The sequence below is a fragment of the Nerophis ophidion genome, linkage group LG04, assembly GCF_033978795.1.
Source record: "Nerophis ophidion isolate RoL-2023_Sa linkage group LG04, RoL_Noph_v1.0, whole genome shotgun sequence".
Classification (NCBI taxonomy): domain Eukaryota; kingdom Metazoa; phylum Chordata; class Actinopteri; order Syngnathiformes; family Syngnathidae; genus Nerophis; species Nerophis ophidion.
The window spans coordinates 9,896,988-9,921,987 of NC_084614.1; the positions used below are offsets into that span (position 1 = coordinate 9,896,988).

A 25,000-nucleotide genomic window follows, 5' to 3' on the forward strand; every position below is an offset into this window, starting at 1 on the left:
CATGTACAATATATGACAACACATGTACAATATATGACAACACATGTACAATATATGACAACACATGTACAATATGTGACAACACATGTACAATATGTGACAACACATGTACAATATATGACAACACATGTACAATATATGACAACACATGTACAATATGTGACAACATGTACAATATATGACAACACATGTACAATATATGACAACACATGTACAATATGTGACAACACATGTACAATATATGACAACACATGTACAATATATGACAACACATGTACAATAACATGGCAATATATGACAACACATGTACAATATATGACAACACATGTACAATATATGACAACACATGTACAATATGTGACAACACATGTACAATATATGACAACACATGTACAATATATGACAACACATGTACAATAACATGGCAATATATGACAACACATGTACAATAACATGGCAATATATGACAACACATGTACAATATATGACTACTCATGTTTAATAACATGGCAATATATGACTACTACATACAAATGACAACACACATCACAATGCTAGCTGCTGCCGTTTGGGGCAGCACCAGGGTTCAAACTAGTATGATGTCAACCAGGGTTCTAACTAGTATGATGTCAACCAGGGTTCAAACTAGTATGATGTCAACCAGGGTTCAAACTAGTATATTGTCAACCACAGTTCAAACTAGTGTATTTTTAACCAGGGCCAACTAGTATATTGTCAACTAGGGTTTAAACTAGTATGATGTCAACCAGCGTTCAAACTAGTATGATGTCAACCTGGGTTCAAACTAGTATACTGTCAACCAGGGTTCAAACTAGTATATTATCAACCACAGTTCAAACTAGTGTATTCTTAACCAGGGCCAACTAGTATATTGTCAACTAGGGTTCAAACTAGTATATTGTCTACCAGGGTTCTAACTATTATATTGTCATCTAGGGTTAAATCTAGTATACTGTCAACCAGGGTTCAAACTAGTATATATTGTCAACCAGGGTTCAATGTAGTAAATTGTCAACCAGGGTTCAAACTAGTATATATTGTCAACCAGGGTTCAATGTAGTAAATTGTCAACCAGGGTTTAAACTAGTATATTTCCGACCCGGGCTGACTAGTATATTGTCAACTAGGGTCCAAAGAGGTATATTGTCAGCCGGGGTTCAAACTAGTATATTGTCAACCAGGGTTCAAACTAGTATATTGTCATATACGGTTAAATCTAGTATACTGTCAACCAGGGTTCAAACTAGTATATATTGTCAACCAGGGTTCAATCTAGTATATTGTCAAGCAGGGTTCAAATTAGTATGTTTTCAACAAGGGTTAACTAGTATATTGTCAACCTGGGTTCAAACTAGTATATCGTCATCTATGGTTAAATCTAGTATACTGTCAACCAGGGTTCAAACTAGTATATATTGTCAACCAGGGTTCAATCCAATATATTGTCAACCAGGGTTCAAACTAGTATGTTTTCAACCAGGGTTAACTAGTATATTGTCAACCGGGGTTCAAACTAGTATATTGTCATATATGGTTAAATCTAGTATACTGTCAACCAGGGTTCAAACTAGTATATATTGTCAACCAGGGTTCAATCTAGTATATTGTCAACCAGGGTTCAATCCAATATATTGTCAACCAGGGTTCAAACTAGTATGTTTTCAACTAGGGTTAACCAGTATATTGTCAACCGGGGTTCAAACTAGTATATTGTCATATATGGTTAAATGTAGTATACTGTCAACCAGGGTTCAAACTAGTATATATTGTCAACCAGGGTTCAATCTAGTATATTGTCAACCAGGGTTCAATCCAATATATTGTCAACCAGGGTTCAAACTAGTATGTTTTCAACTAGGGTTAACCAGTATATTGTCAACCGGGGTTCAAACTAGTATATTGTCATATATGGTTAAATGTAGTATACTGTCAACCAGGGTTCAAACTAGTATATATTGTCAACCAGGGTTCAATCTAGTATATTGTCAACCATGGTTCAAACTAGTATGTTTTCAACCAGGGTTAACTAGTATATTGTCAACCGGGGTTCAAACTAGTATATTGTCATCAATGGTTAAATCTAGTATACTGTCAACCAGGGTTCAAACTAGTATATATTGTCAACCAGGGTTCAATCTAGTATATTGTCAACCAGGGTTCAGACTAGTAAGTTTTCAACCAGGGTTAAGTAGTATATTGTCAACCGGGGTTCAAACTAGTATATTGTCAACCAGGGTTCAAACTAGTATATTGTCATCTAGGGTTAAATCTAGTATACTGTCAACCAGGGTTCAAACTAGTATATATTGCCAAACAGGGTTCAATCTAGTATATTGTCAACCAGGGTTCAAACTAGTATAATTTCAACCAGGGTTAACTAGTATATCGTCAACCAGGGTTCAAACTAGTATATCGTCATCTATGGTTAAATCTAGTATACTGTCAACCAGGGTTCAAACTAGTATATATTGTCAACCAGGGTTCAATCTAGTATATTGTCAACCAGGGTTCAAACTAGTATATGTTTAACCAGGGCCAACTAGTATATTGTCAACTAGGGTTCAAACTAGTATATTTTCAACCAAGGCCAACTAGTATTATGTAAACTGGGGTTCAAACAAGTATATTGTCATCCAGGATTCAAATTAGTATAATGTCATATAGGGCCAACTAGTATATTGTCAACCAGGGATCAAACTAGTATATTGTCGACTAGGGTTCAAACTAGTATATTTTCAACCAGGGTTCAAACTATTTTCAACCAGGGCCAACTAGTATATTGCCAACTAGGGTTGAAACTAGTATATTGTCAACCAGGTGTGTGCAAACAAGTGAGTGAAAAGTCCACATGTGAGGCATGGTAGCAGCATAAATACATCTAAGGAGGCTGTGAAAGTTAAAGTACCAATGATTGTCACACACATACTAGATTTGGCGAAATTATTCTCTGCATTTGACCCATCACCCTTGATCACCCCCTGGGAGGTGAGGGGAGCAGTGAGCAGCAGCGGTGCCACGTCCGGGAATCCTTTATGGTGATTTAACCCCCAATTCCAACCTTTAATGCTGAGTGCCAAGCAGGGAGGTAATGGATCCCATTTTTATAGTCTTTGATTTGAACTCACGACCTACCGATCTCAGGGCGGACACTCTAACCACTGAGTAGGTTAAGTGAAAAGTCCACATGTAAGGCATGGTAGCAACATGAATAAACATAAGGAGGCTGTGACACACACTCATGCAGTCAACATGCAACTCTGCATCTTTTATCTAAGTATTATTATTCTTTTTTGCTGATAACACAACAGACTATAGTTGCTTTTTAACCCCAAATATATAGTTCATGTGCGAATATCACTATTAATGTTCTAATTCCCTTTTCTTTTGTTGTACAAATGGTGTAAAGACGGATCCAGTGAGTTATTAACTTGCATTCCTCGTCCAGCTGCAGAAAGACTTACAAAAGGTGTGAGCTGCTGACTAAAGTTGTCAGTCTGCTGTATGTGTGAAGGCAGACTTCATTCCTTTGTCCAGCTGCCTTCCAGCTCCAACACCCTAAAAGTGAAAGTCAAAAAGGTTCTTCTGCGCAAATAATGATGGCCACATATTTGTACACCGGGATTAGAAGACAATCTGCTCGCAGCTTGACTGAATCGGGCCTTGGGTCCTAAGCCGCTTTCAGGAGAGGAGCGATAAAAGGATTCTTCTACAACCTCGCATGGCGACACACACACACACACACACACACACACACACACACACACACACACACACACACACACACACACACACACACACACACACACACACACACACACACACACACACACACGTTACCTTCTTGAGACCTCAGAACAATGCGTACCTTTAATATTATAATAAAAGTCGTAATTTTACTCAACGCAAGTCAAAATTTTACAAGAAAAGCTTAGAATTTGGGCAATTTTATGAAAAAAGTCGCAATTTTACTCAACAAAAGTCACAATTTTATAAGAAAACTTAAAAATGTTGGCAAAATTATGACAAGTCTGCTGTTTCAACTACAAAATGGATGGATGTTGTCTTTGCACCTGTCAATGTTTACTTTTTGTAATGACTGTTCGGCATCGTGGTGCCGGGTTCGATTCCTCCGAGGATGCGTCAAACGTGAACACAACAAAGGTAAAATCTTAAAAGATTTATTTAACAAAAAGGGAGCTCTGAACAGAAATACTGGAGCTAATAAAAAACAAGCCTAAAACGCTAATATGAGAACTAGGATATACAAACAGAAAACTAGACTTTGCACGATGGCACGAAATGAAAAAACAAAAACAATTAGCATGAGAGCTAAGAAAAGGCAGGTGGCGTAGCATATGAGCTAGCGAGAATACACGTACCAAAATAAGCAGTCGTCACTTGTTGCATGTGAGCAAAATTTTATGGACCCAGACTGAACAAAGAAAAGAGGAAAGCTTATATAGAAGGGTGATAATTAGTAGCGGGTGTGCGGGGACCAAGACTAGCTGGTGGACTGATGCGTAACCATGGTGACAAAGCAAACAGGAAATAAGGAGTCAGATGGAGAGATATACAAAATGGAAAAAATAAATATGTGTAGATCCGAGCAGCGGATGGCAACACTTTTGTACGAACATTAAATCAAGAAAAAATCCTGACTTTGGAGTAATGTTCATGGACTCTAATATTTGGCTCTCTTTTACAGTGGGGCAAAAAATAATTTAGTCAGCCAGCGATTGTGCAAGTTCTCCCACTTAAAATGATGAAAGAGGTCTGTAATTTTCATCATAGGTACACTTCAACTGTGAAAAAAAAAAATCAAAAAAAAATCGAGGAATTCACATTGTAGGAATTTTAAAGAATTTATTTGTAAATGATGGTGGAAAATAAATATTTGGTCAACCATTCAAAGCTCTCACTGATGGAAGGAGGTTTTGGCTCAAAATCTCACGATACATGGCCCCATTCCTCTTTTCCTTAACACGGATCAATTGTCCTGTCCCCTTAGCAGAAAAACAGCCCCAAAGCATGATGTTTCCACCCCCATGCTTCACAGTAGGTATGGTGTTCTTGGGATGCAACTCAGTATTCTTCTTCCTCCAAACACAACAAATTGAGTTTATACCAAAAAGTTCTATTTTGGTTTCATCTGACCACATGACATTCTCCCAATCCTCTGCTGTATCATCCATGTATCCATTTTTGATACTTGGAATTTTACTCGATAACAGTCGCAATTTTACAAGAAAAGCTAAAGAATTTGGCAATTTTATGAAAAGAGTCGCAATTTTAATCGACAAAACTCACAATTTTATAAGAAAACTTAAAAATTTTGGCAAAATTATGACAAAAAACAGCTGTTCACCTGGCAGGTTTTTCAGGATGAATAGGAAAGTCCTTTAGCTGCCGTCTTGTTTTATCATATATTGCTGTCTTTGCACCTGTTAATGTTTACTTTTGTATGCACATTAGATCAAGGAAAAATCCTGACTTTGGAGCAATGTTCACGGACATTAATTTTTGGCTCTCTTTTAGATGCAATGGTTTCGGTCCTAGCTTGTTCATCGCTCATCATATAGAAGCTACTTTTCCTTGTTGATATCTTAGAGAGGGGTAAACACACACACACACACACACAAGCACACACAGTGCAGTCCTCTAACTCCTCTTTCCCACACTTCCCAGCCAAGATGTGGTGTGTGCTCCAAATAAGCTGAAGGAGAAGGTGTGGTACGGTGATGAGGGAAAATGTCCTCCTACAAAACCTATAAACCCTGAACTATTTTGCTACTTGACACATGCTCACTGTTAATACTTTAATATGCTAACATTAGCATGTTAGCTTTTCAACTAATTTCACAGGTATACAATATTTTGCTATTTGACACATGCTCACTGTTAATAATTTAATATGCTAACATTAGCATGTTAGCTTTTCAACTAATTTCACAGGTACACACTATTTTGCGGGAGGGACTCAAAGTAAAGCCGCTGCTCCTTCACATCGAGAGGAGCCAGATGAGGTGGTTCGGGCATCTGGTCAGGATGCCACCCGAACGCCTCCCTAGGGAGGTGTTTAGGGCACGTCCAACCGGTAGGAGGCCACGGGGAAGACCCAGGACACGTTGGGAAGACTATGTCTCCCGGCTGGCCTGGGAACGCCTCGGGATCCCCCGGGAAGAGCTAGACGAAGTGGCTTGGGAGAGGGAAGTCTGGGTTTCCCTGCTTAGGCTGTTGCCCCCGCAACCCGACCTCGGATAAGCGGAAGATGATGGATGGATGGCACACTATTTTGCTATTTGACACATGCTCACTGTTAATAATTTAATATGCTAACATTAGCTTGTTAGCTTTTCAACTAATTTCACGGGTATACAATATTTTGCTATTTGACACATGCTCACTGTTAATACTTTAATATGCTAACATTAGCATGTTAGCTTTTCAACTAATTTCACAGGTATACAATATTTTGCTATTTGACATGCTCACTGTTAATAATTTAATATGCTAACATTAGCATGTTAGCTTTTCAACTAATTTCACAGGTATACACTATTTTGCTATTTGACACATGCTCACTGTTAATTATTTAATATGCTAACATTAGCATGTTGGCTTTTCAACTAATTTCACAGGTATACAATATTTTGCTATTTGACACATGCTCACTGTTAATACTTTAATATGCTAACATTAGCATGTTAGCTTTTCAACTAATTTCACAGGTACACACTATTTTGCTATTTGACACATGCTCACTGTTAATAATTTAGTATGCTAACATTAGCATGTTAGCTCTCTACCTAATTTTCCAGGTACAGTACAAAGTCAAATATTTTGCTACTTGAGTGGCAGAGGGGTTAGTGCGTCTGCCTCACAATACGAAGGTCTGCAGTCCTGGGTTCAATCCCGGTCTCGGGATCTTTCTGTGTGGAGTTTGCATGTCCTCCCACCTCCAAAGACATGCACCTGATGATAGGTTGATAGGCAACACTAAATTGTCCCTAGTGTGTGAATGTTGTCTGTCTATCTGTGTTGGCCCTGTGATGAGATGGCGACTTGTCCAGAGTGTACGCCGCCTTCCGCCCGATTGTAGCTGAGATAGGCACCAGCGCCCCCCCGTGACCCCAAAAGGGAATAAGTGGTAGAAAATGAATGGATGGATGCTCACTGTTAACATGTTACTAAACCAAAAATGCTAGCATGCTAGCTTCCCAGGTATAAACATCATAAAATAATATTTTGTTACTTGAAGCAAGCTCAGTTTGCAATTCGGAATGCTAAGGTTAGCGTGCTAGCTTTCTAGCTAATGCTGTAGGTGTACACCTCAGAGTCAAATATTTACTTATTTGATGCATTCTCTCTGTGGGGCATGCTAGCATGCTAACGTTAGCACGCTAGCTTTCTTGCGAATGTTGCAGATCTACAGCTCAAAGTATGTTTCTGCTGCACACATGACCACTGCTAGCCAGTGAGTATGATAGTATTAGTACGATAGTCCTCAAGTGTCCAGGGACATATTTCCTGAGTTTAGAAATATAATATTCATTTTTTTTAAAAGGAGTAAAGATTATGTGACGATAAAAAATATCGATGTAATCATAGTAGTATGGACTGGATACGCTCCTGTACTTGGTATCATTAGAGTGGATGTCAGGTGTAGCTCCACCCATGGCATTTCAGTCGGTGTGTAGTGAAGCATGTTTAGCTATTCCTCGTCCTGCAGTGATAATGATACGTGGAAGAAACTTCCTTTATTTGTCGCTGTTAGAATAATTGTTTCTAAATTATCACAAAAAACTTTGTATTACATTTTGTTGCTGACAAGAAGACACTGGGACTTCCAAGCGGACCTAACTTTAACTTTTAACTTTAAAATGGCAGGATCCGCCCAACTTGCAGAAGAACTCTTTTTGAAGTATTTTACGTACTCTTTTTGAACTACTTTATGGAACTCTCTTGAACTATTTCATGGGACTCTCTTTGAACTATTTTATGGGACTCTCTTTGAACTATTTTATGGAACTCTTTTTGAACTACTTTATGGAACTCTCTTTGAACTACTTTATGGAACTCTTTCTGAACTATTTTATGGGACTCTCTTGAACTATTTTATGGGACTCTCTTTGAACTATTTTATGGAACTCTCTTTGAACTACTTTATGGAACTCTTTTTGAACTATTTTATGGGACTCTCTTCGAACTATTTTATGGGACTCTCTTGAACTATTTTATGGGACTCTCTTTGAACTATTTTATGGAACTCTCTTTGAACTACTTTATGGAACTCTTTCTGAACTATTTTATGGGACTCTCTTCGAACTATTTTATGGGTCTCTCTTTGAACTATTTTATGGAACTCTTTTTGAACTATTTGACAAACTCTCTTCGAACTGTTCGGTAACCGAAGGCAATGCTGTTTACAACACACTTCCCTGAGGAAGCACCTGTGGAAAGGAGGGGGAAGAAAGTCAAATAAAGGAGGAGGAGTATGATCTTGGGGCAGAGCGTGGTGCAGGACTGTACAGAGAGTACAGTGGCCATGCCTCTCCTCAGATCAGAGTCCAAATTTAATTCTGTCTCTGTTTGATTCTTTGCCTTTTGTCTTGTTTGATAAATGTCATCTGTGTTTGAACCTGACAGTCGCCATGGAGGCGAGGATTAGTGATTTAGAAATAGCTACAACACTGCCGAATGCGGATGGATGTTAGCTGCCAACTAGCTAGCCATGTTCCATCCATCCATCCATCATCTTCCGCTTATCCGAGGTCGGGTCGCGGGGGCAACAGCCTAAGCAGGGAAACCCAGACTTCCCTCTCCCCAGCCACTTCGTCTAGCTCTTCCCGGGGGATCCCGAGGCGTTCCCAGGCCAGCCGGGAGACATAGTCTTCCCAACGTGTCCTGGGTCTTCCCCGTGGCCTCCTACCGGTTGGACGTGCCCTAAACACCTCCCTAGGGAGGCGTTCGGGTGGCATCCTGACCAGATGCCCGAACCACCTCATCTGGCTCCTCTCGATGTGAAGGAGCAGCGGCTCTACTTTGAGTTCCCGGATGGCAGAGCTTCTCACCCTATCTCTAAGGGAGAGCCCCGCCACACGGCGGAGGAAACTCATTTCGGCCGCTTGTACCCGTGATCTTATCCTTTCGGTCATGACCCAAAGCTCATGACCATAGGTGAGGATGGGAACGTAGATCGACCTGTAAATTGAGAGCTTTGCCTTCCGGCTCAGCTCCTTCTTCACCACAACGGATCGGTACAACGTCCGCATTACTGAAGACGCCGCACCGATCCGCCTGTCGATCTCACGATCCACTCTTCCCTCACTCGTGAACAAGACTCCTAGGTACTTGAACTCCTCCACTTGGGGCAGGGTCTCCTCCCCAACCTAGCAATGTTTATTATTAATATTTTCTTTGGTCAGTGGTCAGCAAAATAAACAAACAGTTCTACATTCATGAATTGAAAATGTCTTAAATCACCTCTTCCTGAGGGTGTTTCAGTGTTATAACTTCACCTTTGTCAGTTTTTAGGCCAAAATGCGTCCATTCTCACTTTTCTGTCGACACACTGTGTCTACTTGTAGGTACTCAGTGTGTGTGCGCTGCCCAACATGCTCCTCTGCTCGTAAAACCAGGGACGACACGCCCGGGAATCGGTACTTTTCAAACAGAGCACAGTAGCGTTTTAGATGTATTAGTACAGTACAAAATATGAGCGACATCTTTCATAACAAGCTAATTGGTTTTCAAACTGCACCTGATGACTGACTAAAAAAAAAAGGAGTCTGGCCATTAGCGGGCTGCTATTGAGGAAGGGTAAATGTCTTTGTGCAATTACGTGGGAGGAAACAAATGAGAACGCGCTTGAATGGAAAGGACAGGCGCCTACTCACGACACATCGGCATCCAACCCAGAGACAAGGCTGCAAGAAGTTCTACGTTTACCATCTTTGCGTTAGCATTATTGGATGCTGGTAGCGCTAAAATCACCATAGATGATTACCGGGCGCGGCACCGCTGCTGCTAACTGCTCCCCTCACTTCCCAGGGGGTGAACAAGGGGATGGGTTAAATGCAGAGGACACATTTCACCACACTTAGTGTGTGTGTGGGACAATCATTGCTACTTTAACTTTACTTTAAAGGGGAACATTATCAGCAGAGCTATGTAAGCGTCAATATATACCTTGATGGTGCAGAAAAAAGACATTTTTTTTACCGATTTCCGAACTCTAAATGGGTGAATTTTGGCGAATTAAACGCCTTTCTGTTTATCGGTCATGTGGTGATGACGTCAGAACGTGAGGTCTCCGAGGTAACACCGCCGCCATTTTCATTTTCAACACATTACAAACACCGGGTCTCAGCTCTGTTATTTTCGACTATTTTTTGGAACCTTGGAGACATCATGCCTCGTCGGTGTGTTGTCGGAGGGTGTAACAACACTAACAGGGAGGGATTCAAGTTGCACCGCCGGCCTGAAGATGCCAAAGTGTCTGCCGCCAGACCCCCATTGAATGTACCAAAGTGGCTCCACATTTTACATGGCACAGAGAAATCACAAAGGTGAGTTTTGTTGATGTTGACTTATGTGCTAATCAGACATATTTGGTCGGGGCGTGACTGCCAGCTAATCGATGCTAACATGCTATGCTAATCGAAGCTAACATGCCATTTACCGGCGGTTCTAAAGCAGACATGGCACAGAGATGTATGGATAACCTCCTTTTGTGGAAGTAATGTCAAAGCGCTTTGAGTACCTTGAAGGTAGGAAAGCGCTATACAAGTACAACCCATTTATCATTTTTAGACCAGTTGATCTGCCGCTTCTTTTCTTTCTCCTATGTCCCCCCCCTCCCCTGTGGATGACCATGGATGAAGTACTGGCTGTCCAGAGTCGAGACCCAGGATGGACCGCTCGTCGGGACCCAGGATGGACCGCTCGCCTGTATCGGTTGGGGACATCTCTACGCTGCTGATCCGCCTCCGCTTGAGATGGTCTCCTGTGGACGGGACTCTCCCTGCTGTCTTGGATCCGCTTGAACTGAACTCTCGCGGCAGTGTTGGAGCCACTATGGATTGAACTTTCACAGTATCATGTTAGACCCGCTCGACATCCATTGCTTTCGGTCCCCTAGAGGGGGGGGGGTTGCCCACATCTGAGGTCCTCTCCAAAGTTTCTCATAGTCAGCATTGTCACTGGCGTCCCATTGGATGTGAATTCTCCCTGCCCACTGGGTGTGAGTTTTCCTTGCCCTTTTGTGGGTTCTTCCGAGGATGTTGTAGTCGTAATGATTTGTGCAGTCCTTTGAGACATTTGTGATTTGGGGCTATATAAATAAACATTGATTGATTGTTTGATTGATTGAGATGCATCTGCAACGATAAAGTCAAATAATCACAAAGGTGAGTTTTGTTGATGTTGACTGCCAGCTAATCGATGCTAACATGCTATGCTAATCGATGCTAACATGCTACGCTAATCGATGCTAACATGCTATGCTAATCGAAGCTAACATGCTATTTACCGGCGGTGCTAAAGCATAAATGGCACAGAGATGTATGGATAACCTCCTTTTTAGACCAGTTGATCTGCCGCTTCTTTTCTTTCTCCTATGTCCCCCCCCCTCCCTTGTGGAGGGGGTCCGGTCCGATGACCATGGATGAAGTACTGGCTGTCCAGAGTCGAGACCCAGGATGGACCGCTCGTCGGGACCCAGGATGGACCGCTCGCCTGTATCGGTTGGGGACATCTCTACGCTGCTGATCCGCCTCCGCTTGAGATGGTCTCCTGTGGACGGGACTCTCGCTGCTGTCTTGGATCCACTTGAACTGAACTCTCGTGGCTGTGTTGGAGCCACTATGGATTGAACTTTCACAGTATCATGTTAGACCCGCTCGACATCCATTGCTTTCGGTCCCCTAGAGCGGGGGGGTTGCCCACATCTGAGGTCCTCTCCAAGGTTTCTCATAGTCATGCATTTTCACTGGCGTCCCACTGGATGTGAATTCTCCCTGCCCACTGGGTGTGAGTTTTCCTTGCCCTTTTGTGGGTTCTTCCGAGGATGTTGTAGTCGTAATGATTTGTGCAGTCCTTTGAGACATTTGTGATTTGGGGCTATATAAATAAACATTGATTGATTGATTGATTGAGATGCATCTGCAACGATAAAGTCAACTAAATCACAAAGGTGAGTTTTGTTGATGTTGGCTGCCAGCTAATCGATGCTAACATGCTATTTACCGGCGGTGCTAAAGCAGACATGGCACAGAGATGTATGGATAACCTGCAGATGCATTTGCAACTATATTACGTTTCCTTCCACCCACATTTAATGCGAAACAAACACTTACCAATCAAAGGATTTAAGTTGCTCCAGTGTCACAAGATGCGAAAGTCCTGATCGTTTGGTCCGCACATTTTACCGGCGATGCTAACGCAGCTATTCGGCCATGCTATGGCTATGAATAGCGTCAATAGCTATTCGCTCAATAGCTTCAGTTTTTCTTCAATACTTTCATACTCCGACCATCTGTTTCAATACATGCGTAATCTGTTGAATCGCTTAAGCCGCTGAAATCCGAGTCTGAACCCGAGCTAATGTCGCTATATCTTGCTGTGCTATTCGCCATTGTTTGTTTACATTGGCAGCACTGTATGACGTCACAGGGAAATGGATAGTGGCATCGCAAATAGCGAAAATCAAGCACTTTAAAGCTTTTTTTTAGGGATATTCGGAAACCGGTAAAATTTTGAAAAAAACTTAAAAAAAATACAACATGCCACTGGGAACTGATTTTTATTGTTTTTAACGCTTTTGAAATTGTGATAATGTTCCCCTTTAAAAAACAGGAAAACTGTGCCATTTAACTGTGGTATGCTAAGTGTGGTGCTACCAAATATGTACAATGAAATAACTTGGAACGTGACACATGTTAACTGTTAGAATGCTAGCATGCTAACATCAAAATGCTAACTTTTTGGCTAATTTTACACTTTTTGAAAAAAAAAATACACAGTCATATAACCTGGTATGTGAAACATGCTAACAGTTAGCATGCTATCATTAAAGTGCTAGCTTTTTCAGCAAATTTAGCAACCATTAGAGTTATATACCTTGGTATGTGACACTTGTTAACTGTTAGCGTGCTAACTTTAGCATGCGAGCAGCCTAATATCAAAGTGCTAACTTTTTAGTTAACTTTACCTTTTTTCCCCCCTCTAAATACACAACCATGCACCTTGCAGTCATATAACTTGGTATGTGACACATGCTAACTGGAAGTGCTAGCTTTTTGAGCTGATTTTTTCGAAACGTTTAACCTAGAGTCACATAACTTGGTATGTGACAGCTGTTAGTGTGCTAATGTTAGCATGCTAGCAATCTAACTTAAGCATGATAACTTTTTAATCTAAGTTTACACTTTTTTTCTCTATTTCTGCAGTCGTACAACTAGCAGTTGTGTTACTTGAAATGTAAAACATGCTAACTGCTAGCATGGCGTCGCTAGCGCAAATGCTAAATGTTAGCATTTTTCTGTAAACATGCTAACATTTTAGGTTAGCTCTGTAGCTCTTTTTGTACAGTTACACTTGAACTCACGGATTCTGACACTCGGCACCTTTTTAAAAGCACGGCAACATCCGGCCACCCAGGGCACAGATAGCAGTTCAACCCAAACTTCCACGGAGGGCCTCAGACCGACAAATGACAGAATGCGGGAGCCATTTTGGCAGGTTTGACCTTTGGAACCAGCACAAAATATATTATTTTCAAAGAACTAGAAAATGCAATTTTGGTATAAGAGCCAAAGCCAAACTGAAATGATAACAGTTAGCACGTTGGCCAGGTAGCGTCAAGTAACTAAAAATATGAGGAAAATCAACTAAAAGAAAGCTACCATGCTAATGGTACTATGCGAACATTAGCATGCGCACAGTTAGCATTAGTAAAATATCAAAATGTATGACCTTGGTGTAAAACTGTTAAGTAACTAAAGAAAAAAAAACTACCGTGCTACTTTAAGCATGCTAAAATGCTAACAGTAACATGTGCTAAGTACCAAAATACATTAGTCTGAGGTATGTACTTGAAGAATGTGTTTGAAATGCTACGATGCTAACTCTAGCATGCACCTAATACCAAATAATTAAGGTGTACACCAGGGGTCACCAGGTCGCCCGAAAGGACCAGATGAGTCGCCCGCTGGCCTGTTTTAAAAATAGCTCAAATAGCAGCTGTGGAGAGGCGGAGCCGACGGTCCGACAGAGAGGCAGGGCACGCTGGAGCCCGGCCCAAGATGGCGGCGAGGAGGGGTTGATGGCGAACGAGCGGCAGGGCCACAAACAAGATCAGGTATGTGGATTGCGCACCTGTACACGATTAACGTATCTCCCCATGCTGTATAAAAGGGGAGAAGGAGGAGAGAACGGGGCTGGTGATGGTGCGGAGACAAGAAGAGGCGGACTGAAGTACGTGCTGCTGAAAAGCAGACGGCGGAGCGAGCAGCAGAGGGAGACGGGAGACGCAGGGGAAGAGCGAACCGACCGCAGACAAGCTTGTGTGGGGAAAATAAAGCAAGTCAAACCTGCTCGAAGTCATGTCCTTCCTTGGTGGTCCATGGAACCCGCAAGATGGCGGGAGTTCGTCACAGCAGCACTTACCAGTGAGCTGCCTCTATTTTTTACATTTTATTGAAAAAAGCCGGTCTCGCTTTGCTCGACATATTTAATTCTAAGAGAGACCAAACTCAAATAGAATTTGAAAATCCAAGAAAACATTTTAAAGACTTGGTCTTCACTTGTTTAAATAAATTCACTTATTTTTTTTACTTTGCTTCTTATAACTTTCAGAAAGACAATTTTGGAGAAAAGATACAACCTTAAAAATGATTTTAAGATTTTTAAACACATATACCTTTTAAATTCCTTCCTCTTCTTTCCTGACAATTTAAATCAATGTTCAAGTAAATTATTTTTTTTTATTGTAAAGAATAATAAATACATTTTAATTCCATTTTTCATTTTAGCTTCGGTTTTTTCGACGAAGAATATTTGTGGAATATTTCTTCAAACTTATTAGGATTAAAATTCCCAAAAAATATTCTGGCAAATCTAGAAAAATCTGGAGAATCAAATTTAAATCTTATTTCAAAGTCTTTAGAATTTCTTTTAACATTTGTGTTCTGGAAAATCTAGAAGAAATAATAATTTGGTCCATTTTGTTATATATTCTAACAAATTGCAGATTGGATTTTAACCTATTTAAAACATGTCATCAAAAATATATATTTATTGTGAGAATTCATTAAGATGATCAGTGATTCCACAAAGATAAATATAATTAATTATTAATAATAACATAGAGTTAAAGGTAAATTGAGCAAATTGTCTATTTCTGGCAATTTATTTAAGTGTGTATCAAACTGGTAGCCCTTGGCATGAATCAGTACCCAAGAAGTAGCTCTTGCTATCAAAAAGGTTGCTGACCCCCGATGAATACAGACAGAATTAGCTGAAAAGTTGCTTGCTCGCTAAACTGAAGGTGTTGATGTTGCTGTGTGTGTGTGTGTGTGTGCGTGTGTGTGTGTGTGTGTGTGTGTGTGTGTGTGTGTGTGTGTGTGTGTGTGTGTCATGTTGCATGTGACTCCTGTCTGTCTTGGGAGGAAGACATGCTCCTCAATGTGCGGCTAGTGGACACCAACCTCAGAGAAGCGCTGCACGTCCTGAGTGAGCGTCCCCACGCGGCTCCAGTTGTAGTAGTTGAGGAACTTGACCACCGCCGGGTTGACCGCGTTGTCCGACGGCACCGTGCGAAAGAAGTTGGGGTACTTTTTCTTGTCCGCCAAGACGGGCGTGGTCGCCGCGAAGGACAGCTGGAAGGACAGAAGACAGAAAACCAGAGTTGAGTCCTGCTGGACCAATAATCTGACTTTAGACTATGTTGTGTTTACATGTGCTCACGGTGTAGTCATAACATGTGTGGCACCCATATTGGTGCCGTTGGAAAAGCTTTGTAAGACATGCTAGCATATGTGGTTTACAAATTCATGTATGCTAGCAGGCATTACATATGTATTACATGTATGCTAGCATTGTTAGCATGTATTATATATATATATCTATTAAATAAAGTGTATGCTAGCATTGTTAGCATGTATTATATATATGTATTAAATAAAGTGTATGCTAGCATTGTTAGCATGTATTATATATATGTATTAAATAAAGTGTATGCTAGCGCTACTTACATATGTGTCACACGTATATTAGCGCATCTAACATATGTAATACATACGTATTACATGCAAGTTAGCACATCTTACATATATATTATACAGATGCTAGCACGTCTTATATACATATTAGGCGTATGCTAGCACATCTTACGTCCATATTAGACGTATGCTAGCACATTTTACATACATATTAGACGTATGCTAGCACATCTTACATACGTATTACACGTATGCTAGCACATCTTACATACGTATTACACGTATGCTAGCACGTCTCACATACGTGTTACACGTATGATAGCGCTTCATTACATACAGTATAGGGTAGCATGTCTTACATATGTATTAAATAGTGTATGCTAGCATATCTTATACATGTATTAAATATAGTGCATGCTAGCATGTCTTACATATGTATTAAATATAGTGTATGCTAGCATATCTTATACATGTATTAAATATAGTGCACGCTAGCGTGTCTTACATATGTATTACATACAGTATATGCTAGCATTTCTTATATATATATTACATATAGCATATGCTTGCATGTCTTATGTTTTACACGTATGTCAGCGTGTCTTACATACGTATTACACATATGCATTTCACCTATGCTAGCACGTCTTTCATATATATTACACGTAAGCTGGTGCGTCTTACATATGTACTAAATGTATGGTAGCACATCTTACATACGTATTACATGCAAGTTAGCATGTCTTACATATATATTACACATATGCTAGCACGTCTTATATACATATTAGACGTATGCGAACACATCTTACATACGTATTACACGTATGCTAGCACATCTTACATACGTATTACACGTATGCTAGCACATCTTACATACGTATTACATGCAAGTTAGCACGTCTTACATACGTATTACACGTATGCTAGCACATCTTACATACGTATTACATGCAAGTTAGCACGTCTTACATATATATTACACATATGCTAGTGCGTCTTATATACATATTAGACATATGCTAGCACATCTTACATACATATTACACGGATGCTATCATGTCTTACATGTGTTTTGCACGTAAGCTAGCACGTCTCACATACGTGTTGAACATATGCTAGCGCATGTTACATATATATTACACATAATCACATCTTACATATGTATTACACTTATGCTAGCACGTCTTGCATATGTATTACACGTAATCTAGCACGTCTCACATACGTGTTACACGTAAACTAGTGCATCTTACATATGTATTAAATGTATGCTAGCACATCTTACATACGTATTACATGCAAGTTAGCACGTCTTACATATATATTACACATATGCTAGCACGTCTTATATACATATTAGGCGTATGCTAGCACATCTTACGTCCATATTAGACGTATGCTAGCACATTTTACATACATATTAGACGTATGCTAGCACATCTTACATACGTATTACACGTATGCTAGCACATCTTACATACGTATTACACGTATGCTAGCACGTCTTACATATGTTTTGCACGTAAGCTAGCACATCTCACATACATGTTACATGTATGCTAGCACATCTCACATACTTGTTACAAGTATGCTAGTGCGTCTCACATACGTGTTACACGTATGCTAGCGCATTTTACATATATATTACACATAAACACGTCTTACATATGTATTACACTTGTGCTAGAACGTCTTTCATGTATATTACACGTGAGCTAGTGCATTTTGCATGTGTATTAAATGTATGCTAGCACATCTTACATACAAATTACATGCAAGTTAGCACGTCTTACATATATATGACACATATGCTAGCACGTCTTATATACATATACGTTTGCGAACACATCTTACATACGTATTACATGTATGCTAGCACATCTTACATACGTATTACATGCAAATTAGCACGTCTTATATATATATTACACATATGCTAGCATGTCTTATATACATATACGTATGCGAACACATCTTACATACGTATTACATGTATGCTAGCACATCTTACATACGTATTACATGCAAGTTAGCACGTCTTACATATATATTACACCTATGCTAGCACGTCTTATATACATATTAGACATATGCGAATATATCTTACATACGCATTACATGTATGCTAGCACATCTTACATACGTATTACACGTATGCTAGCACATCTTACATACGTATTACATGCAAGTTAGCACGTCTTACATATATATTACACATATGCTAGCACGTCTTATATACATATTAGACGTATGCGAATATATCTTACATACGTATTACATGTATGCTAGCACATCCTACATACGTATTACATGCAAATTAGCACGTCTTACATATATTACAGATATGCTAGCACGTCTTATATACATATACGTATGCAAGCACATCTTGCATACGTATTACATGTATAAGCACATCTTACATATGTATTACACGTATGCTAGCAAATCTTACATACGTATTGCACGTATGCTATCATGTCTTACATATGTTTTGCACGTAAGCTAGCACGTCTCACATACATTTTACATGTATGCTAGCACATCTCACATACGTGTTACACGTATGGTAGTGCGTCTCACATATGCGTTACACGTATGCTAGCGCATGTTACATATATATTACACATAATCACGTCTTACATATGTATTACACTTATGCTAGCACGTCTTTCATATATATTACACGTAAGCTAGCACATTGTACATACGTATTACATGCAAGTTAGCACGTCTTACATATATATTATACAGATGCTAGCACGTCTTATATACATATTAGGCGTATGTTAGCACATCTTACGTCCATATTAGACGTATGCTAGCACATTTTACATACATATTAGACGTATGCTAGCACATCTTACATACGTATTACACATATGCTAGCACGTCTTACATACGTATTACACGTATGCTAGCACGTCTTACATATGTTTTGCACGTAAGCTAGCACATCTCACATACATGTTACATGTATGCTAGCACATCTCACATACGTGTTACAAGTATGATAGTGCGTCTCACATACGTGTTACACGTATGCTAGCATGTCTTACATATGTTTTGCACGTAAGCTAGCACATCTCACATACATGTTACATGTATGCTAGCACGTCTCACATACGTGTTACAAGTATGCTAGTGCGTCTCACATACGTGTTACACGTATGCTAGCGCATGTTACATATATATTACACATATTCACGTCTTACATATGTATTACACTTATGCTAGCACGTCTTATATATGTATTACACGTAAGCTAGCAGGTCTCACATACCTATTACACATAAGCTAGTGCATCTTACATATGTATTAAATGTATGCTAGCACATCTTACATACGTATTACACGCAAGTTAGCACCTCTTACATATATTACACATATGCTAGCAAGTCTTACATACATATTAGACGTATGCGAGCACATCTTGCATACGTATTACACATATGCTAGCACATCTTACATACGTATTACACGTATGCTATCATGTCTTACATATGTTTTGCATTTAAGCTAGCACGTCTCATATACGTGTTACACGTATGCTAGCACGTCTCAGATACGTGTTATACGTATGCTAGCACGTCTCACATACGGGTTACACGTATGCTAGTGCGTCTCACATAAGTGTTGAACGTATGCTAGCGCATGTTACATATATATTACACATAATCACGTCTTACATATGTATTACACTTATGCTAGCACGTCTTACATATGTATTACACGTATGCTAGCGCTTCTCACATACCTGTTACACGTATGCTAGCGCATGTTACATATGTGTTACATACAGTATACTGTATGTTGTGAGAAAAGACGTGGCGTGTTGAAAGGAGGACAAGCAGAAGAAAAGGTGACAAAAGGTTGTAGTTAGAAAGCAGAAATGGGTGGCAGCATGTCCAAGAGGGGTGTGCTCTGGCTCTCTCCCGTGCAATAGGTCACCCACAACATGGCTTCATTGCCTTGGGGGAATACAATTTTGCACTTTAGCCACAACTGACCACATCTTTCTTCACGTTAATGCGTTAGTTGAGTCTGACCTGCTTAGTAGCACAGTTGTATGGCTGGGAACTATATTCATGTTAGCATGCTAACAGTTAACACACGTCAAGAAGCAAGTTATACAACTCTGGGGTAAACTGTTGTAAAATGAGCCAAAAAAGTTAGCATATTTGCATTAGCACGCTAACAGTCTACATATGTCAAGAAGAAAGCTACATGACTCTGGTAAACTGACAAGTTGAGTTTATACCAAAATGGATACATGGATGATACAGCAGAGGATTGGGAGAATGTCATGTGGTCAGATGAAACCAAAATAGACCTTTTTGGTATAAACTCAACTCGTGGTGTTTGGAGGAAGAAGAATACTGAGTTGCAGCCCAAGAACACCATACCTACTGTGAAGCATGGGGGTGGAAACATCATGCTTTGGGGCTGTTTTTCTGCTAAGGGGACAGGACGATTGATCCGTGTTAAGGAAAGAATGAATGGGGCCATGTATCGTGAGATTTGGAGCCAAAACCTCCTTCCATCAGTGAGAGCTTTGAATGGTTGACCAAATACTTATTTTCCACCATCATTTACAAATAAATTCTGTAAAATTCCTACAATGTGAATTCCTGGATTTTTTTTTCACATTCTGTCTCTCACAGTTGAAGTGTACCTATTAGAGATGCTCGGTTTGCGGTCTCATCCGCGGAGTCCGCGGATAAACCGCGGGTCGGGCGGTTGACATGACAAAAAAATAGATTTTAATTAGATTCGGGCGGGTGGCGGTTGAACCATCCGGAAATATTTGATATGCACGGTTCTGTGATCGGTATCCTTTGCCATTCAAAGTGCCATTTAAGACCCGTGTCATAAATCAAAGAAGACAAAAGACGTTATTATTCTCCTGAATGACTGCCGGCAGTCACCCAGATAATAAGTATTAGGGCGTGCTATGAAGCCATTGACTTTGTCGCCTACTACGACATGTACGATCTGCTTGTCGGTCCAGCATCATGTTGTGTGTAGGTTCCGCAGCAACACGCACACGACTGCAAGGCATACTGGGTGACACAGAGTACACTAATGGTTGTGATATAAACAATTTTAACACTCTTAGTAATATGCGCCACGCTGTGAAGCCACACCAATTAAGAACGACCAACACATTTCGGGAGAACATCCTCACAGTAATACAACATGAACGCAACACAACAAATACCCAGAATCCTTTGTATTCATGACACTTCCTGACTATTTTATACACCCCGCTAGCAGCAACCCCCGCCGTGCGTCAGTAAGGTGGGCGGGGTTGGGGGCGCAGGGGTGTAAAATATATTCAGGAAATGTCACGGATACAAAGGATTATGGGTATTCGTTGTGTTGCGTTTATGTTGTGTTACTGGGAGGATGTTCTCCCGATATGTGTTTGTCAATCTTGTATTGTTTGGCTTCACAGCGTGCCGCATATTAGTAAGTGTTAAAGTTGTTTATATCACAACCATCAGTGTACTCTGTGTCACCCAGTATGCCTTTCAATCTTGAACGTGTGATTACGGCAGCTGCACACAACATGTTGCTGGACCAACAATCGGTTCTTACATGTTGTTGAAGGTGTCTAAGGCAATGGCTTCACAGCATTCCCATATTCTTGTAATCAGGATGAACGCTATTGGATAGTCGCGGGAACGTTAGCGGCTCCAATTGTCATCATTACTCTGTGAAACAGGTTTAAATAGCTCTGTGAGTGGTAAAGGCGGACAACCTCAGCGGGCGGTTGGCGGGCGGGTAGGTCCTGATAAAATGTTGGTTCGGGTGGACGGCGGGTGGATGACGACTTTGGTGATGCGGATGCGGATGATATAATTGCCTATCCGCGCATCTCTAGTACCTATGATGAAAATTACAGACCTCTGTCATCATTTTAAGTGAGAGAACTTGCACAATCGCTGGCTGACTAAGTACTTTTTTGCCCCACTGTGTGTGTGTGTATATATGTATATATATATATATACACACACACACACACATGAGCCCCCCAGGTCAAAAAGTTTGGGGAGCCCTGGACTATGTTGTAACAACTTAATTTAGTATTAAAAGAGGACTTGAGGTCGACTAGTGGGAGCTGCTCGCTAGTCCGTCTTGAGGTGATGTGAGGCACTACGCCAACATAGGAGTGTAACCACACGCACATTGTAACTCCTAGCACGCCATTGCTCAGGTGCACTTCCTGTCCCTGGCATGAAACAGCCGCTGATTGTTAGCGAGTACGAGGCTCAAAGACATCCTGATCCAGCTGGGTGACTTAGGATCAGCAAACATTATAAATAAATAAAGAAGAGTGTCGAGTCACGCTGGCATCGATCGCTCCTAGCGGGCGCCGCTTCCTCCATCGGATCCAGCGAGGCTAATTGTGCGGTCGGCCTTTGAATAATGAAGTGGTCATCATGGATAATAAATGAAGGGACGCTAACGATGGCCATGTTTACGTGTCACGTCGGACGTTGGTAGCACGCTGGCGAGGGGAACGCTCCTCTGCTGAAATTTACTCTTTTTCCAATAAGCACTTAGAAGAACAAGCTATGAATATCGAGACTTTGTTCCTCCGTGGATGCGTCGGGCAAGAACACAGCGTAAGGTAAGATGTAAAGGATTTATTAAATTAATAAAAAGGCTAGGAACAAAAACACTGGAGCTAGGCAGAAAGGGGAAACAAAAAGCGCTAGCATGGAAGCTATGGGTAACAAACAGATACACTAAACTTGGCACAAAGGCACAAAAAGGGAAAACTACTAGCATGAGAGCTAGAAAAAAGGAAGCGTAGCGTGAAAGCTAGCAGGTAATAGCAATAAATAGCAGTCGTCACTTTCAAATTGGGATCCGAGGATGAACTAACAAAAGGGGCAAGCTTAAGCATTTAAGTCTCACCTTAAAACTCATCTGTATACTCTAGCCTTTAAATAGACCTCCTTTTTAGAATAGTTGATCTGCCGCTTCTTTTCTTTCTCCTATGTCCCCCCCTCCCTTGTGGAGGGGGTCCGGTCAGATGACCATGGATGAAGTACTGGCTGTCCAGAGTCGAGACCCAGGATGGACCGCTCGTCTGTATCGTTTGGGGACATCTCTACGCTGCTGATCCGCCTCCGCTTGAGATGGTTTCCTGTGGACGGGACTCTCGCTGCTGTCTTGGATCTGCTTGAACTGAACTCTCGCGGCTGTGTTGGAGCCACTATGGATTGAACTTTCACAGTATCATGTTAGACCCGCTCGACATCCATTGCTTTCGGTACCCTAGAGGGGGGGGTTTGCCCACATCTGAGGTCCTCTCCAAGGTTTCTCATAGTCAGCATTGTCACTGGCGTCCCACTGGATGTGAATTCTCCCTGCCCACTGGGTGTGAGTTTTCCTTGCCCTTTTGTGGGTTCTTCCGAGGATGTTGTAGTCGTAATGATTTGTGCAGTCCTTTGAGACATTTGTGATTTGGGGCTATATAAATAAACATTGATTGATTGATTGAAATAAGGGAGTAATCACGAGGAACAGGTGTGCGTAAACGGAGAGTAACAAGTGGAACTAATATGCAGCCATGGTGACAAAGCGAACCGGAAATAAGGAAGTCCAAACAACAGATTGTGAAAAAAGGAACAAAGCTACAATATGTGATGATCCGGGCATCGGATCATAACAGATAAGACCTTAAGTGGAACGCTTGATAGAGCGTTTCAAAACAACTTCAAAAAGAAAGCATCGAATTCCTCGCAGTTTTGTTGCTGAGTCGGCGTATCAATGAGACATGATCAGCTAACCATGGAGATGGACCACCTCTGACACCAAACACGTGAAGAGAATTAGCCATCCTGTTGGAGGCCCAGCCAGCAGGATCAGGAAGCACACAGGTGGTCCAGGGCTTCATCTAATATTCAGCGCAGGCATTAGGTGCCCCGTGGGGAGAAGGGAGACGCTTAGAACCCCCACCTTGACCACATCTACTGCTCATTACAAGCAGGATGGAGGAAGATGAGCCGGTTGTCAAGGGACATTACTACAGAAACATACACCATGTCAATATATATCCACACAGGTATGTACTGGTATATAAGCCACCCACTAAATTTCAGAAGAAAAAATATTTTTCCATGAGTTATTTACACATAAATATTCTGGTAATGTATATTTACAAAACTGAATAGTTTCCTAACGGTGTCCGTCTCACGGCAGTAAAACGGCTGATCAAACAAAACAGAAGTCATGGTCATGGACCCTCTAGCTGTGCAAGCAAGCTCTCCATTCAGCTAGAGACTCAATAACATTTTGGAGAATTTACTGAGGAGTTTGTGAAAGTGAAGCAATACAAAAAAAAGGGCATTGTAAGTTAATAATACTAAAACAGACACTTGTAAAAGTGTTAGGATATTAGCGTATACGGATGACAAATCCATACATATACACATATAGAGATACATAAACACATACTGTCATGTCAGTTCCTGCTTTTTCACTCCTGTTTTGTCACCATAACAACCATTAGTTATACCTGTTTCAAATTTTGAGTCACGCACCTGTTTTCACAAATCACCACAGCATTACTTAAACCTGTAGTTGCCAGGTAGTCAGCCTGGCGACATCACCTCCTACACACCATCTATCTCCTTCTATGCCGATGATTCAGGTTACTTTCTTGTTAAAAGTACGTTTTCGTTATTCATGCCATTGTGCTATTTTTTATTTTACAAGCATAGGTTTGCCTTAGTGCAAGTTTT

At 40.7% G+C, this 25,000-nt stretch overlaps 1 protein-coding gene across 4 annotated transcripts in view; it reads right to left on the reverse strand.

The window, feature by feature from the left end:
• The window catches only part of gabbr2 (gamma-aminobutyric acid (GABA) B receptor, 2), a 412,418-nt gene that overhangs the window by 207,224 nt on the left and 180,194 nt on the right, over positions 1-25,000 (reverse strand). For all 4 annotated transcript variants that reach the window (XM_061896997.1, XM_061896996.1, XM_061896994.1 and 1 more), the window contains one exon: positions 15,729-15,899. In XM_061896997.1, coding sequence (XP_061752981.1) covers positions 15,729-15,899 — 171 coding nt within the window. The remainder of the gene's footprint in view (positions 1-15,728; positions 15,900-25,000) is intronic.